We start from the raw sequence: 15,034 nt of genomic DNA on the forward strand, positions 1-15,034 counted from the left end.
CAAATCGAGATGCGGCGAGCTTTTATTGATCCCCCCCTCTCTCTATGTTGGCAATTCTCTGGGTAGGGAAAGGGAATTAGAGGGGGGGAGGGAGGGAGGTGGGCGAGGAGCGCAGGTCATGGCTGAGGGAGCTAAGATGGAGGGAGCATCTCAGGGCACAGCTCAACAAAGGCCACTCACTGGGGAGGGAGTGAAAGGCAGGAGAAAAAGGCTGCACGGCTCCTGAAATGGTTGACCTATCTTTTTAATGCAGGCGCAGAAAAAATAAATAACGCGCACGCTCGCTGGCACGCACGCACGCACGCACGCACGCACGCACAGGCCGGCACACAGGGAGGGAGGAGGCTGGAAATGCACAGGAATGCACACTCACACAATGAGCTGTAGAGCCGCAGACGACGTGATTAATTGCCTTCAATCAAATCTAAATATACCAGCAGCCTCCAGAGGGAAGCATGCGGACAGAGCAGCGGACCTTCGGCCGCAGCAGTTAACACACACTGCCTCCTCTCACAACAGCCAAAAGAGACAAAAACATATTAAAAAAAAAATTAAAAAGGAGGCAGTGGGCTTTTACCTTTCAGCAAACTTGAAATATTTATATATTTACAATCAGCAGAGATTTCACAACGAGCTCATAAACCCTTTGCAGCTGCTGTCGAGGCGAGTCTGACTTGTCTCTCGAGACGCTGGCCGCTGCGGTTTGGGCCCCTTTAATGCGACGGCGGAAGACAAGCGGGGTCCCGCAAGTTGAGAGTTGAGGCCCCTCCACAGTTCCCATTAGAAAATATTGCTTTAATAAAGCGATGTGGCTGGTCTGCAGCGATGTTTAGGTAGGTGGTGTGAGTCACGGAGACGGCTGGAACGGCGGATTCAGGGAAAACAGGGGCTGAAAGGTCCCACATTATGCAAAAATCACACAGGCCAGTGTTTTCCAACAGTGTGTCGCTCTCGCCTCGTCGGAGAAGCAGCCGCAGTGGTGAGTCCCTCACTGACGTCCTTTGCCAGCTCCACTTGTCAGGCACTGACTGTGTTAAAACACAGTTATGACATTCAGCCCTTTGTGATGTCACAGAGAGGGGATGTACGCCGCTCCCAGCCACTGACAATATCTGTATTTATGTATGTGTGTGTGTGTGTGTATATATATACATGTATATATATACACACACACACACACACACACACACACACATATATATATGTATGTATATATATATATATATATATATATATATATATATATATATATATATATACATATATATATATATATATATATACACACACACACACATATATATATATATATATATGTATATATATATATATGTGTGTGTGTGTGTGTGTGTGTGTGTGTATATATGTATAACATGTATAATGTATAACATTTGTTACCTCAATACTAGTTGATGCTACAGTCATGACGGTAATGCCATCTGTTGAAAACATTGTTCAAAAGTATGCAGATGTTATTGTAATTTGATCAAACTTCAAAAGAGGTTTCTATATGTATAGAAGAAAAACTGAAATACGTCTGTGTGAGTATTTGAGTCATGATGTCTGACAGTCGTCTGACAAACGGGTGTAGCATCACTTCTTTGACTACCTCAATGCCACCGTCTGGCCACTTTTACCCATGGTGCATCCTGCCGACGTCTCCTCTCTTGAAAAGAGTCGTCAGCGACAACGTTTGATTTATCGCAGTCTTTGTCTGCGCTGTTGTTCTGCTGTGAGGCTACACTGCAGTTGAATTGTGTTGGCTGTCAGCGGTCTGCAGCGCTCTGTGCTTCAGTCTGTGAACACCTGGAGTGTTCCAGGAGTGTTTCAGGAGTGTCTCTATGGTGGGATTGGACAGACCAGACCAGCTGGATCACCACTGTGCTCCGACTGGTCGCGATCCTTCCACCAACTCATCGATTAGTCCTTCCTCAGACCGCCAAGGCCAGGGTCGTGCCCATTTTTTGCACTTTCAATGCTTCAACTTTTCTGAGTGAAGCCGCCACACCTTTGGCAGCAGAGAACATCTACTGAGGGGCCAGTTTGACCAGATAATGGGCCGTAAATAACCAGCAACACTTCCCTCTCGGCTGCGATCTATCAGATCCAGCCCCCAAACAAACAGGGTCGGACTCGACCCTGACAAATTATTTAGATCTCCTGATAGAGTGTGTGAAGCTGCTTTGGAGCATCTTCTTTTTCCACTGGTGGTATCCATCTTGTGCCAAGATGACATAAATGCCAAGTTGAGCTGAGAAAGTTAAAAGATGGCCACGGTGGTGTCGTAAACCCAGCATGTGTCCAAAAGACCCGAGGCCTATTGATTTCTCTCCCCCCTCAGGAACGATAAGGGCCAACCTCCTCAGATAAACAAGGCCACTGTGGCCTCTGTGAGACCCCTCAGCTGCCTGGGCCGGACAGTCTTGCCCACCCACATACAAGTGCAACACACACACATATATATAGATAGATAAACGCACACACCGACACACAAGCCCAGTGGGAAGCAAAACGTCAGCAGTAAACTGGACAAAGCTGTTTTAGACAAAAACACTCATATCGACCACCAGGGGTTCACAGCAGCAGCTTTAAAAGTCCAAGAAGGTCGAGTGGAGGAGTTTGGTGCCGGAGACCCACTTCTGCTGCTTTTCTTTCCCCGTGGCCTCAGAACTGACTAAAGACTGACTGTTTAAGAGCCACTGTGCTTTTTGAACTTTGACTTGCATGAATATGAAAACCTTCAGAAAAGACACAATGCAGTTGTTTTTTTTTAATGGCTATCTCGGTGAACGGAACTGTTCAAAAATTAAGGCCAACGATTTTCGAGGCAGCCTGGACGTTCAGCGGCTCAACACTGGTTGACTTTGGTGAGTCGATACTTTTTCATCTGTTCCAGCCACAGGCCCGCTTGTTGTCTTTCAGTGCTGGCAACCGTTGCAGTCCGACCTCTTGCTGTCGTTCTAACAGCGATAGGAGCACTGCTGCATTTTGTCTTTGTCTCTGGATGAAGAGCTGATCTTCCCAAGACAAAACTGACTCATAACGAGTCTGACCTGCATTTCTGTACCTCACATTATTACTTTTATGGTATTGCATTACTGAAACAAGTACCATGATATTGTTGCTAACTGCTGGTGTGTTCACATTGCTTAGCAACCACACTGACTTCTGACATGGCGACACATCACATACCCCGAATTTAGTTCCTGCAGCTCGGCTGACGGAAACGTGGGTGACTTACGCCTTCATTCAGCGGCGTCTCGTCCAAAGTTTGCTTGACATGAGAACTCAAACATAACATTTGCGTGCACCGACGCGTCTCCTTGTGCAACGCTTGCAGGTGATAGGAATGAGATGAGACTCACTAGGCTCACTAGTTTAGACCTGATTAGGAGTGTGTGGAATCTGATGACGTGTGCGAGGTATTACTGCCCGTAGTATCAAATGACAAGCCGCTACAGAACTGGTGGGGCCCAATGAGTCAATCCACGCTCTTTTGGTTTTTTTTTCTATCCGAGTTACAAAGTTCTCCTTTTGGCCAATTTCTGGGTGGAAACAGTTTCAGTATCTTACAGAGAACGTTGGCAGCATGACACAGGAAATTAGTGATGTAGTTTGGCACTCTTTTTTTATGACGTTTTATTATTTAGAAGTTAAAGATTGTAATGGGTATCAGCGATCTACTGATAATGACATTATTTATACAGTAATTTGCTGCTGTGCGCAAAAAAAGCGTTGATTTAGCAGGAACTGTTAGGTCATCGTTTTCAAAGGGAGGAAGGACTTTGTACTAAGAAAACATTAATGTATTAAACAATGAAGTTCTAGGACATTAAAAACCCTTAAGGTTTAAAGTTGACAAGGGCTATTGTTTGAATCTAAATGCCATGTGTTGGAGTAGAATGGCAAAACAATAGAAATGTGTCACACTCCAAGTACTGCACTGCATTTCTATTTTGGGCTATGAGCAAGAGCCACAACGTGTAAGCTACCACCCACTCCGAACATGTGAAAGTCATTTTGAAAATAACTGCATAAATCAGGTTTTTCATGGAGAGAACTGCGCAGGCCACCTCGAAACAGGGCGCCTGAAAATGCTGCGAGGAACAGCAGTGGCAGGAGCAGGGACACAAAGGGAAAGAGTCATCAAGGTCGACAGAATGAAGATGATGTTGTGATTTCTTGGTCTTGATTTAAAGTGACGCCGTGTTGTTTATAACTTTGGTCGCCTGCCCAGCGCCCTCTCACTAGAAAGAGCCTCGCTCTGCTGCAAAACTTCACAGGCGGAAACATCAACTCTTCTTTCTTGGCTATAAGAAAGCAGCTCGCTGCTCTGCATATGCCTGCTACGGCAGAAGCACCACAGAGAGCAGAAGAAGTTTTTGGAGGAGAAGAAGAGAGCAGCTAGGCAAAAGTTCTGGTGAGAGGGTGCCAGGCAGTCAACCAGAGTTAGACTGTGTGGTTGGTACGTATGGCCAGCCGGGGGCGCTGTGTCAATGTCAGGGGAATCATTCTCCAAGTTAAAAAGGAGTAAATTGTAAAAATAGAAATAAATTAATTAAAAAAATAAATCAATCATTTTAGGAAATGAAAAAATGCAACTAGATGTTGTAGTGTTGCTTTAAGGAAAGATGCCAAGCTATGGTTTCAGCTTCAAAGCAGTGAGATCTCATCTCCTTCTTGGCTCGCTTATAAACAGGAATAGATTTTTTTAAGGAGAGGGTGATAAAAAAACAACAAAAAATAACAGCCTGTTGGCTGGAAAAAGTGAAGTTTTAAACAGTTTTATCCAGGAAAAACAAATCAGAACACCAGGCAAAATCCCAAAATAAGTTCTGCACACAAACATTCCACTGACACACGCGCAGGTGAATCGACTGTCGATCATCCAAACAGCAGGGATTCCGTACCTGCGTGTCCAGTACTAATGTGGTTCTTCATGTCCGTCTCCTCCATACAGGCGTAGTCACAGACGCTGCAGCAGAGCGAGAACATCCACTGCTCCTTGTCCACATGGAGCGACATGTGGCTGACAAACTGGGCGTTGAGCTCCGTCTGGAAGTCACACACATGGCAGCTGGACGGAGAACAGAGAGGAAGAGGAAGAGGAAGAGGATGAGGAGATGGCGAGAATCAGAGGATGGAGAGACCGTCAGCTTCAGCGTTATGTAGCGGACGCATAAATTGGTGAGTCTGGTAAGTGTGGGCGCATTTTTTTTGGTGGGGAATCTGTCAAACGGAATGCTGGTTAATTTCATGTTAGCTAGAAATGAGGGACAAAAATTACTTCTTTTTTTTGACGATGACACAGTACTAGGTGAGTTGGAGAGTGTTTAAGTAGTTTTTCTGTTTCCTTTGTGAAAACATTTAAATACCAATGTAAACCTGCTGCAGCGTTATATTGTTACTGCTGTTACGTTGCTGCAAAACCCGACACGAGACTGAGGGCTGGTGCTAAACCTTAATGGCACACAGTGAAGCACACAGCCAACAAAAAAACCACAAACATTTGCCCAGGCTTACAGAGACCTTGTGCAGAGCAAACCAAGAAGAAAAAGAAGGCAGCCAGGGGAGGTCATTTGGGGGAAAGGCCTTTAATTCTTTCATCTGACCTCACGACGAAAAAACCACCTTTAAAAAAATCACTTCACGATGTGTTTCCATCAGGGTGACAAACAGAACAAAGACGCCGGGGCAGCATATCGAGGTAACGAACACGTGGTATCGCTCTTGGCTTTGTGCGATGACTCAATAAAGGGACCAGGGATTGTGTATCGCGCCCGTGTGCAATACAGTGATGCATCACACGTCACTGTCGCAGGAAGGAGGGGGAGAAAAAAAACTCTATCAGAGATAAAACGCATATAACCGCGCGTCCTTCCACTCGGAAAAGGAGATGAGTTTTAATCAAAGCTCTCCAGATGTGACAGTTAAGTGATAATTTGGTTGTCACCTCTTAACAGAGCCTTCGGTCTTCATGCTAAAGCAGTTAGCACCTGGCGTCACCCTAAAGGAGGCCATTTAAAAGCACAAGACACTAGCAACCCTTTGTGCTGTTTGCATTGTGCGCCGCTATCGCAGCATGTTTAACCACCTGTAATGACATCGTTAAGAATACATTGTAGTTGAAATGAAAGCTCTATCAGTTTTATGGCCCTCACTGAGACGACGATAAAGACGTAATAACTGACAATAGCAGGACCAGTACTCAGTCCAGTCATGTGAAAATCACTGTTTTTGTAAGCGACACGCACGCAGGCACGGACTTAATTTGGTTCATTCTCGACTGTGCTGGAGTGGATAATCTACACCTATCTTGAAACCCACCTGTTTTTTATCATATGTGAAGTTCACAGTTATGAGTATGAAATGGCAACATGTGTCTGGATAAAAACCCCTGGAACCTGATAAATTAATATATATAAAAAAAATATACATTCCCCATGATTTCACCACTTACTTTCAGGTGTATTGCACGTGTGAGCGTGTGTGTGTGTGTGTGTGTGTGTGTGTGTGCGTGAAGGCTACCTGTAGTAGTAGGGGCAGTTGCGGCGCTCGGCAGAGTCAGCTGTGACGGCGTTGACGATCTGCTCGGCGTCCGTGTTGACCAGCTTGACAGAGTGGATGGTCAGGTGCTGATTGAGGTTTGCCCTGCACTTGGCTGCATAAGGACACAGGTGACACTTGTACTTCCTCTCCTCTGCAACCACACACACACACACACACACACACACACACACACACACACACACACACACACACACACACACACACACACACACACACACACACAGTGAGTGTGAGAGATCTCGGGTTACCACAAACATTAACTAGGATGATATTTCATTAAGCTGCGCGCAACCTCAGAACCTTTAAAGAGAGCTTAAACATAATTGCTTAATGCCTGACCCCACCTCACCCTGCGTGACCCCAAATACAAGTCTGATCCTGGGAACACGGTGGGGGGAAATAATACTAACAACAACAACATCTGGTGAAGTCTGACGACCTTTTGTCAGGAAAACATTTCATTTTTGTAAACCTGAAAAGACGGGCCAAGTCAGGCAGCGACAGAGATGCACGGTAGAAGCACATTTACTCGCAAACAATTTTTTTTTTTTTTAAAGGAAAAAAAATGCAAATCTTCACCATTTATTCCAAAACAAATCAACATAACGCCCCTTTTGGCCTCCCCTAGAGACACACAAACATGCAGACACACAATTTTGCCCCAAGGACATGAAGCCAGGCAACCTTTATGTCGCAGGGAAACCAAAAAGACCATCACACTGACATATGCCCCTGCTTCTGCTCTCTGTGGTGTGGCCAAGCTGTTCACAGCCAACACTCTCAGATGGTGTGTGTTTATGTGTGTGTGTGTGTGTGTGTGTGTACGCAAAAAATATGAGAGCATGTCCAAACAGTGCGAGGGCATTTTGATACATGGCTCTACATTGGAGCGCCCCGTGATTTACTACGCAATTCTGAAGAGGAGGAAGAGAAAGAGGAAGAGGAGGAGGAGGAGGACCCAATTTGTAATCCTGCACTTTTGATTTGCATAAAACAACAATTTGCCTCCTCATTCTCTTAACCTTGCAATGCAGCCCGATTGGCCAACATTTGCATTCTGAAATCTTGCACATCCATCTTGTGAAGCTCCAAGGTGATCTCAGAGCAGCATAACCTATCAGCGCCCTTTTAGCTGAGATCCAAGCAAGAAACAACTGCTGAAAACTGCTCTAAAAGGGAGAGAGAAAAAAACAAAGACCACAGAGGGAATACAGGAAGTGTCTGTGAGCCTAGCTAATGCTAGCAGGGGTGGCGCAGCTAGCGGCAGTTTGATCCCAAATGATTTGGAAAACCTTGCATTCACGCAGCATGCCAGGCTGTCGCTCTCCTCTGTGGGAATAAAACCGAGGACAAAATGCAGTGGAGTTCTTCTTCCCGAAAAGGCCCCGGAGTGAAAGAGACAATAAGGCAGGGAAACTATCTGGAGCGCTTCAGAGTTGCTGGCCCGCCTTTGGATGCGAGGCATCCCCCTATCTGGGTAATTAGACGAGTATTTTTTTCCCCAGAGAGACTAATCATGCAAGTAATCTCTTTAAAGGCAGGGTAATCTGCTCTGATAAGTCTTATTTACTTACTTGGGGCTGAATAAGCGCACGCCCACACGCGCAAACACAGCGAGTCGCGTCTTTTTTGCGTTGAGCAGCGCAGCATCAAGCCCAGTCTGGTTCCACCACGCGCCTACTCACCCGTGTGCAGAGACAGGTGCCTGGAGAGGGTCTGCTGTCTGCCGAACACCTTGCCGCAGACGGGACAGGGGAAGAGCTGCTCGTTCAGCCTCCACTGGGTGATCCCGTTTCCCGGCTGCCTGTCATCTTTCTCAGCGTCTGCAGGGCGGAAACAGACGACGCCATGTTGAGCAGCCTGCCGCTGACGCAAACAGCCGCAGAGCCTTTACAAGTCCGATGGCGTCTCGCTGCTATAAATAAAAGCGGGGTGATTCAAGTTTATTATTTATTGATCCGAAAATGGCGGCACTTTGTGAAATGGCTCTGCCTTTTTTTTTTTTTTAATGTTCTTTTTTACAGTGTACTTGGGACAACCGTGTACCTCTGAAAAAACTCAGAAAAATACTGTTGTTTTTTTTTTGTTGCAGTTAGACAGTTGTATTGAGAATAAAGACAAAAGCATATTTGTTGACTTTATAAAAAAAGACAAGCGCCACATGACTGGTGGCAAGATTAAAAGTCATAGGGAAACAACAGGCAATGTAAAAACAAACATTTACAACAGGGTCTTTTTTGTTCGCTATGTTGGGCTGCTTTTGGGGAGAGCAGGTGGGATGGATAGGATGGCCTCGGGAATCAGGACATCTCAAAACATGAGATGTTTTGGAGACAGATTCAGAGAGGCCAGATGGGCACGTGCACAGAGGAGGGACAGTGAATGCATCAGTAGGAGGATGCTGAGGTTGGAACTGGGAGGCAGGAGCTCTAGAGGAAGAGCAAAGAGGAGATTTAATGGATGCAATGTAAGAGGACACAGAGTTAGTTGGTGTGAGAGAAGAGGATGCAGAGGACAGAATTAGATGGAGGCAGATGATTGGCTGAGGCCACCCGTGAAAGGACCACACCAAGTGAGATGAAATGTTTTTTTGTTTGGCATTCAGCAAAATATAAAAAAAGTTTTACAGACACTACCGACTGTAAGAACTGCAGTAATGCTGAAAATAAAAACCTAGCCATATCATAATTTTAGGGGCTGACTTATCACATGTACACAGATTAAATACGGATATTTGACAACACTTCTTCTTCTTCTTTTTTTTTTTTTTTAAATCCAAGTTATAATCAGCTCATACTGTCTTTTGAAGAAGCCTGTGTGCCCTCCCACCGCCGTGCGATCCCAGCCACGGGAGGCTGCGGGCTTTTTTTCATGCTAATCAGCCTTCATGGCGCACACGCACACAAACACACACACACACACACACTGCTTCTATCCTCTCTCCTGCTGCACAGAGACACACTCCAGAGGCTGAAGGCAGGCAATTTGGAAGTGACAACACAGCGAAAGTGGTAATAAACTCGGACAAACCTTGTCAGATGCTGGAGGGAAAACTCCTATTCTGGTTCGTTAGGGCGGACGCCTCGTTGTTTCATAAAAATATTCATTATCACATTCACTGTCTGACCGCTGCTTTAAATCATGGCACGCTGGTTTCGGATAATAAATGGTGTGTGTGCGTGCGTGTGTGTGTGTGTGTATGTGGGTGAAGTCACTCTTATCTGGCCATCAAAACACTATGGAGTCACTCCATAACGATTCAGCCTTAACGATGCGGTGCGCTGCTTTTTCACTTACTGGTGGCTCAACACAACCTGGCTGGACAAACCCTGGTCAGTGTGTTCACACATACAGGCATGAAATGGCAGAAGGCTGGAGGATCTGTGCTGTACAAAGCAGGACGCCACCAACCCCACACGCTGTCCCTCGAATGCACAAAACATGGGTACACACTGTCCGTACTTTAGACTGTAATTATTCTTGCTGCTCTTTCTTTCTTTTCTGTGAATGTTGTTTTTGCCGTTTGCGCGGTCTCTTGTAAGCGTTGCCACTTTTGTCCTTTCACCGCACATCCAGCACGAGCGTGTAACGAATGAAGTTCTTGAATCTTGGATCAAAAGAGGCTCACGCCAAACCACACCACTGCATCCCTGATCGATGGTTCAATAACTGCGCAAACGTGCCGCAAATAGCAGATAATACAATACTTTGAGTGCTAACACTAAACACCGAGGTATTAAATTGAAAAGACTGGGAAATAAAAAAATGTGACGAGCAAAAATGAGATACAAATCTGGTCCTTGTTTTACAAAAATATCAAGGAAAACACAGCAGGTTAATTTTAACAACCAGAAGATTTAAAAAGAGAGAAAAAAAGAAAAAACAGAACAAAACCCGGAACCCTTCCTTTTAGACATATGCTCCTTGTCCACTGTGCCGCGCAAATGCATTCCTAATTTTCACAGCGAGCGCCACTCTTTTGCTCTGAAGCCTGCAGCTTACACATTTCACTGCTGGACTCCTCGCTGCGTGTCGACCCCTTTCCCTCCACCCATTAATCAGAAGAAATAAAGACACGCTTTGATAAAAATCTGAGAAATTGGTCTTTCTGCTGCGAATAATCCGCCGCCGCATGAATAGGGCGTGGAGTCATTCATAACGTGCTATTTAGTTCTTTTGTTATTGCCTGCTATGCAACCTTTGCAGAGAACATAGCCAAGCAGTCTGACCTTGACCGAAGCATTTGTGTTTGCTGCAAAAAAGTAAAAGGAAGGTCGCGCAAAGTTTTTTTTATTATTATTTTAAATTGGCTGCTTAATAGAGAATGAATAACTCGGTTGCTCCCACTCACTGAGTGATTAAATGGTATTCAAAAAAGAGAGAGAATTGGGTAATCTCCAAGTCACGGGCACACAGTTGATATTCACCAGAAAATAATACTAATAAAAGAGAGAAAGAAATAAAAAGCACATTTCACTACACAGGCTGCTTCCATGGGAAAAGGTCTTGTGTTAGTGGGTCTTTGGACTCAATGAGGGAGAAGCAAAGAACCGTGTCCTCACATTCTGTCCTGAGCCGCTTTCTTACTGTCAACCTTTTATTTGGGACAGTGAAACAGGACAGGATGACCTTTATTGGGAATGTGACACGACTGTCATGAAATTCCGACAATGGGATGCAATCTAATCATGGCATGTGCCGTTTACTCATCCGAAACAAAGTTACACCACCACGACTGAAGTTTCAATCGGATTGGGCCAATTTAATGGGAACAGAGTTTTTGCATGGCGCGATTTTAATCGGGTTGTTGTTTGATCTGATCTGTATCATCGCACCTGGTGAAAACCAACGCTGGACTCTGGGACTGGACAATTAGCAGCCAGCGACAGACGCTTGTCTCGTCTCAGTCCGGGTGATTGTTGCCGCACGGGTGGTGAAAGTGTCACAATGGCGGATGATTGCGGTGACCCAGGCCGACCTCTGACCTCCGGCGTTAGTCGGAGCCTCATCGCGACGGCCCTGCTTCCACTTTCAAGAGGCTATTCACACCGCTGCCCACCAGCTCCGTGTCTGTGTGTTGGCTTATTCCGAGAATCTTAGACCTCCTTCCTTTACGAGGCTCGTGGCTCAAGCTTTAGCACATAAAAGCATTAACTGATCCTGACTCACGAGTGAGGCTAGGGGACGGCCAGGTCAGGTCAGTGGCTCCGGGCCGAGACCGGGCAGACACACTGATGATTAAGCCAGTTAGAGAGTAGCGTGGGCCTTGAAGTGGTTAATGGTTTAATTGGCGCTATTACAGCCGGAGGGACGGACACAAACAAGAAAAAGAAGGATTGCTCTAAACAGCGCGCAAGACAGCAAACTCCTCGGGTCACGCTGGTATTACAAAACACCTACTCACAAAAGAAGCGATGCTCAGTTTGAACGTTTATATTGAGAACTAGAGCGCTTACAAACTATCGGATTGCCCACGAGTGGGAAACGCCGGGGCTATTTAGAATACGATGGTTTCAGAGCAATTATGACGCAGCGGTGGGTCCGTTGCTTCCAATTTGTCCCCATGAATGTACACAACTGAGCAGGGATGGAAGGGAAACCATCATCTAAAAATCGCTTCCATTCAGGGTTTTAATTGAAAAACCTGAAAGTTGTTTTTATTCCGCATTCCGTCTCAAATTAAAAGCCGTGGCAGCGACTTACAGACGGATAACTGAGTGGGACGGATGCTGAGCCGACCAAAACATCTTAAGCTCTTGAAAAGGCGTTTTTGTCGCGCGAGCGGGAGAAAAACTGCAATTAACAACATACGACAACTGCACTTCACGCTTCCTTTTTTTGCAACAAGCTGATAGTTTATTTGGGAACTGTGAGTCTAAATCCCAGTGGTCTATTTGACAAAAAAAACTGCATTGCTTTTTTTTTCCTCTCCCCTGAACCAACCATTGCTGGCGCGACGCCAAATTTCGGCAATAACTTCAGAAGGTGATGTGCGCAGTGCAAAAGTGCGGTGTCTGTTGTGACTCCCAGCATGTGGGCCGACCGTGCACCAGGAGACGGCGCTGGTCTTTAATGGCTGCGCGCAAGTCTGCAAGCAAAGCTTGTTTGCTCAGGACACGAGACATGATGACTCTGTGGTAAACTGGTTACGGAATATTGTGAACAAAAAATACTTAATGTGTTGGTGGACAAAAAAAAAAAAATCCTGATAGAAATCACCCAAATTTACAGCAGTGGAAGATTATGGCAAAAGCCATAATCATGATCATTGTTTTAAATTATAATGAAATTCCCATTATTATTATTCAATGATTTGAGAATATGTGTTAAACAAACCATGAAGATAAAATTGTCTTGAATTTATTGGTTCAAATATAATTGAAGAAAATGTTTTTTTCTGATTAAAATGCGAATAATAACTCATTTATTAGTTTCCTGGGATAACTTTTTAATAGATCCCAAATTAATAACAATTTTATGAACTGATTTAATTATGTGGTAAAAGCACAAAAATCAAAGCTAAACAAAGCCAGATCGAAAGGTCAGTCCACCTCCTGCTTTCCATTTTTTTTTTGCCTCTGTTACTATAAACTACATATTACACCAAGTGATCCAGCAGGACTTTCTTGTGGCTGTCCGGTGGGGCAGCCGTTCCAGAAAGCACAAGGTGCTGTTGTCAGTATTAAAGGTATTTTGTTGACGGGTTTCAGAAAAACGTTCTATTGCGACACTGCGGCCGCTGCAAAAATCTTGGAGAGCAAACAATGTTGCAGGGGAGCGAGGAAACCCAGCAGTCAGTCACAGCCAATGAGATAATAAACAGGGAGGAAACAGGAAAGATGAGTTAAGTAGAAAAGGTGAAAGTGCACACGCACAAAGCAGGAAAAGACAGTGAAACTATACAGACAGGCGGAGGAGTCCAGGTTGTGAGGCTTAAACACACAGGGGAAAGCAGAGGTGGGCTGGGCGAATTAACTTTCAGGACACTCTTGACACCTAGAAGCCAATCAGATTTTCATTAACTGGCAGAGGGACAGGCGAAGCTGGCACAAGCTAATTAACCTCTGGATCTCTCACTGCCAAAGGAACACGGAGGGAAGTTCTGGGATGCCAGGGAGGCAGGCAGGAGAGGGAGACGGAGGGGCGGGGCGCCCCGGGCCAGAGGCCGTCAGGTTGGGGACATGTATGAAAGTGCAGGAAGGCTGGGGGGGCTAAGGGGGGCACTGAAGGCAGAGAGGAGGCTTTACTGAAGAGAGAGGAGGGATCATGTGAAGTTGAGGCCGGTTAATTGTAACGTGTCCTGGCTGCCTCAACACTGAGGACTCTGAAGGTGTCTTCATGTGCAGGTCTTGACGCATGCGCACCAACTGTTCTGTATTTGATGTGAATCCCTGAATAATCAGCAATAGTGCAGGCTACTGTGAGATCAATATAAATGTGTAAAAAAAAGCATAAAAGATGTGTTTGGAAAAAAGAGAGGAAACAACAAACACATTTTTTTGTTTTTGTTTTTTACAACAGTGGATAGTATGTCAAATCTGAAAAAACAGTGATTTTCTTGATTAACCAACAAAATCTATAAGAAAAATGCGCAATAAAAAATATAGTTGTCTAAATGTTTTTTGTTTTTTTTTAAGATTCAGAAAAGAAGACGCTGATTGCCCTGGTGTAAATTTCAAACAAAGATAATGAACATTTTCATATAAAAAGTTGAAGCAGAAAGGCTGAAATTATTTTGGCTGAAACACACTCAAAACGAGGTATTAATATTATTACATTATCGTATTAATAATGATCCTCTGCCGAAGAACTCATGGATCAGCTCTAGAGGACGCAGGACAAGGGTGAGTGCACCCCTGCGTCTCTGAGTCTTCCCCCCTGCCCCGTGTGTGGTAACACTTCAGCATGCAGCCTACCGTGATACGCCGCCCTAGTGGAGGAGCTGGCCTCTGCAGGAGAAGAGCTCTTGGAGCGCGAGTTGAAGGGTGATTGTCTGAAGCACTCATCCAGGAACGGGCTGGAGGGGGACGCATGACGGCAACAGTTACACCGGCAGTTGGTGACCTTAACACATTCCCTAACTAGGTGCAAACATTCCTGCTGACTGTGCGTCACGCCTTCGCCACGGACGCAATATCACAAGGTTTAATTAGCAGAAGGGAGCGGCGCGTTGGGCTCACCTGCTTATTCCCACCATGTTGCTGTCCTTGTGGTTGTTGGATTTGCTGACTTTTTCTGAAAAACAGACAAAAAACAAAAAATAAATAACAATGATGTGAAATTGTTTATTCAAGTCCAATGTATTAATCTAATACTTAAAATGTGATCAAATGGCCAATAACAATAACAATAGCCATCAAACACAATCCATGATCCCAATAAATACATAATCAAAAGTAGCAGTTGGAACTGCATTTATGCTAAATATTAGGGATGCCGATACCGGGGTTGAGTACTCGACTTG

The 15,034-nt window shown here is 45.1% G+C and overlaps 2 protein-coding genes across 3 annotated transcripts in view; one reads left to right on the forward strand and one right to left on the reverse strand.

Annotated features, from left to right (window-relative positions):
- LOC142892901 (nephronectin) overlaps positions 1-15,034 on the forward strand; it is a 342,593-nt gene that overhangs the window by 78,285 nt on the left and 249,274 nt on the right. The gene's annotated exons all lie outside the window — the stretch shown is intronic.
- The window catches only part of znf827 (zinc finger protein 827), a 73,197-nt gene that overhangs the window by 6,620 nt on the left and 51,543 nt on the right, over positions 1-15,034 (reverse strand). For both annotated transcript variants that reach the window (XM_076033051.1, XM_076033042.1), the window contains exons 7-11: positions 14,751-14,805; positions 14,487-14,587; positions 8,256-8,393; positions 6,529-6,700; positions 4,911-5,077 (exon numbers count right to left, since the gene is read on the reverse strand). In XM_076033051.1, the coding sequence (XP_075889166.1) occupies positions 4,911-5,077; positions 6,529-6,700; positions 8,256-8,393; positions 14,487-14,587; positions 14,751-14,805 (633 nt within the window). The remainder of the gene's footprint in view (positions 1-4,910; positions 5,078-6,528; positions 6,701-8,255; positions 8,394-14,486; positions 14,588-14,750; positions 14,806-15,034) is intronic.

The sequence above is a fragment of the Nelusetta ayraudi genome, unplaced genomic scaffold, assembly GCF_046127955.1.
Source record: "Nelusetta ayraudi isolate G7.1 ecotype Tasmania unplaced genomic scaffold, CSIRO-AGI_Nayr_v1 ptg000004l, whole genome shotgun sequence".
Taxonomy (NCBI): domain Eukaryota; kingdom Metazoa; phylum Chordata; class Actinopteri; order Tetraodontiformes; family Monacanthidae; genus Nelusetta; species Nelusetta ayraudi.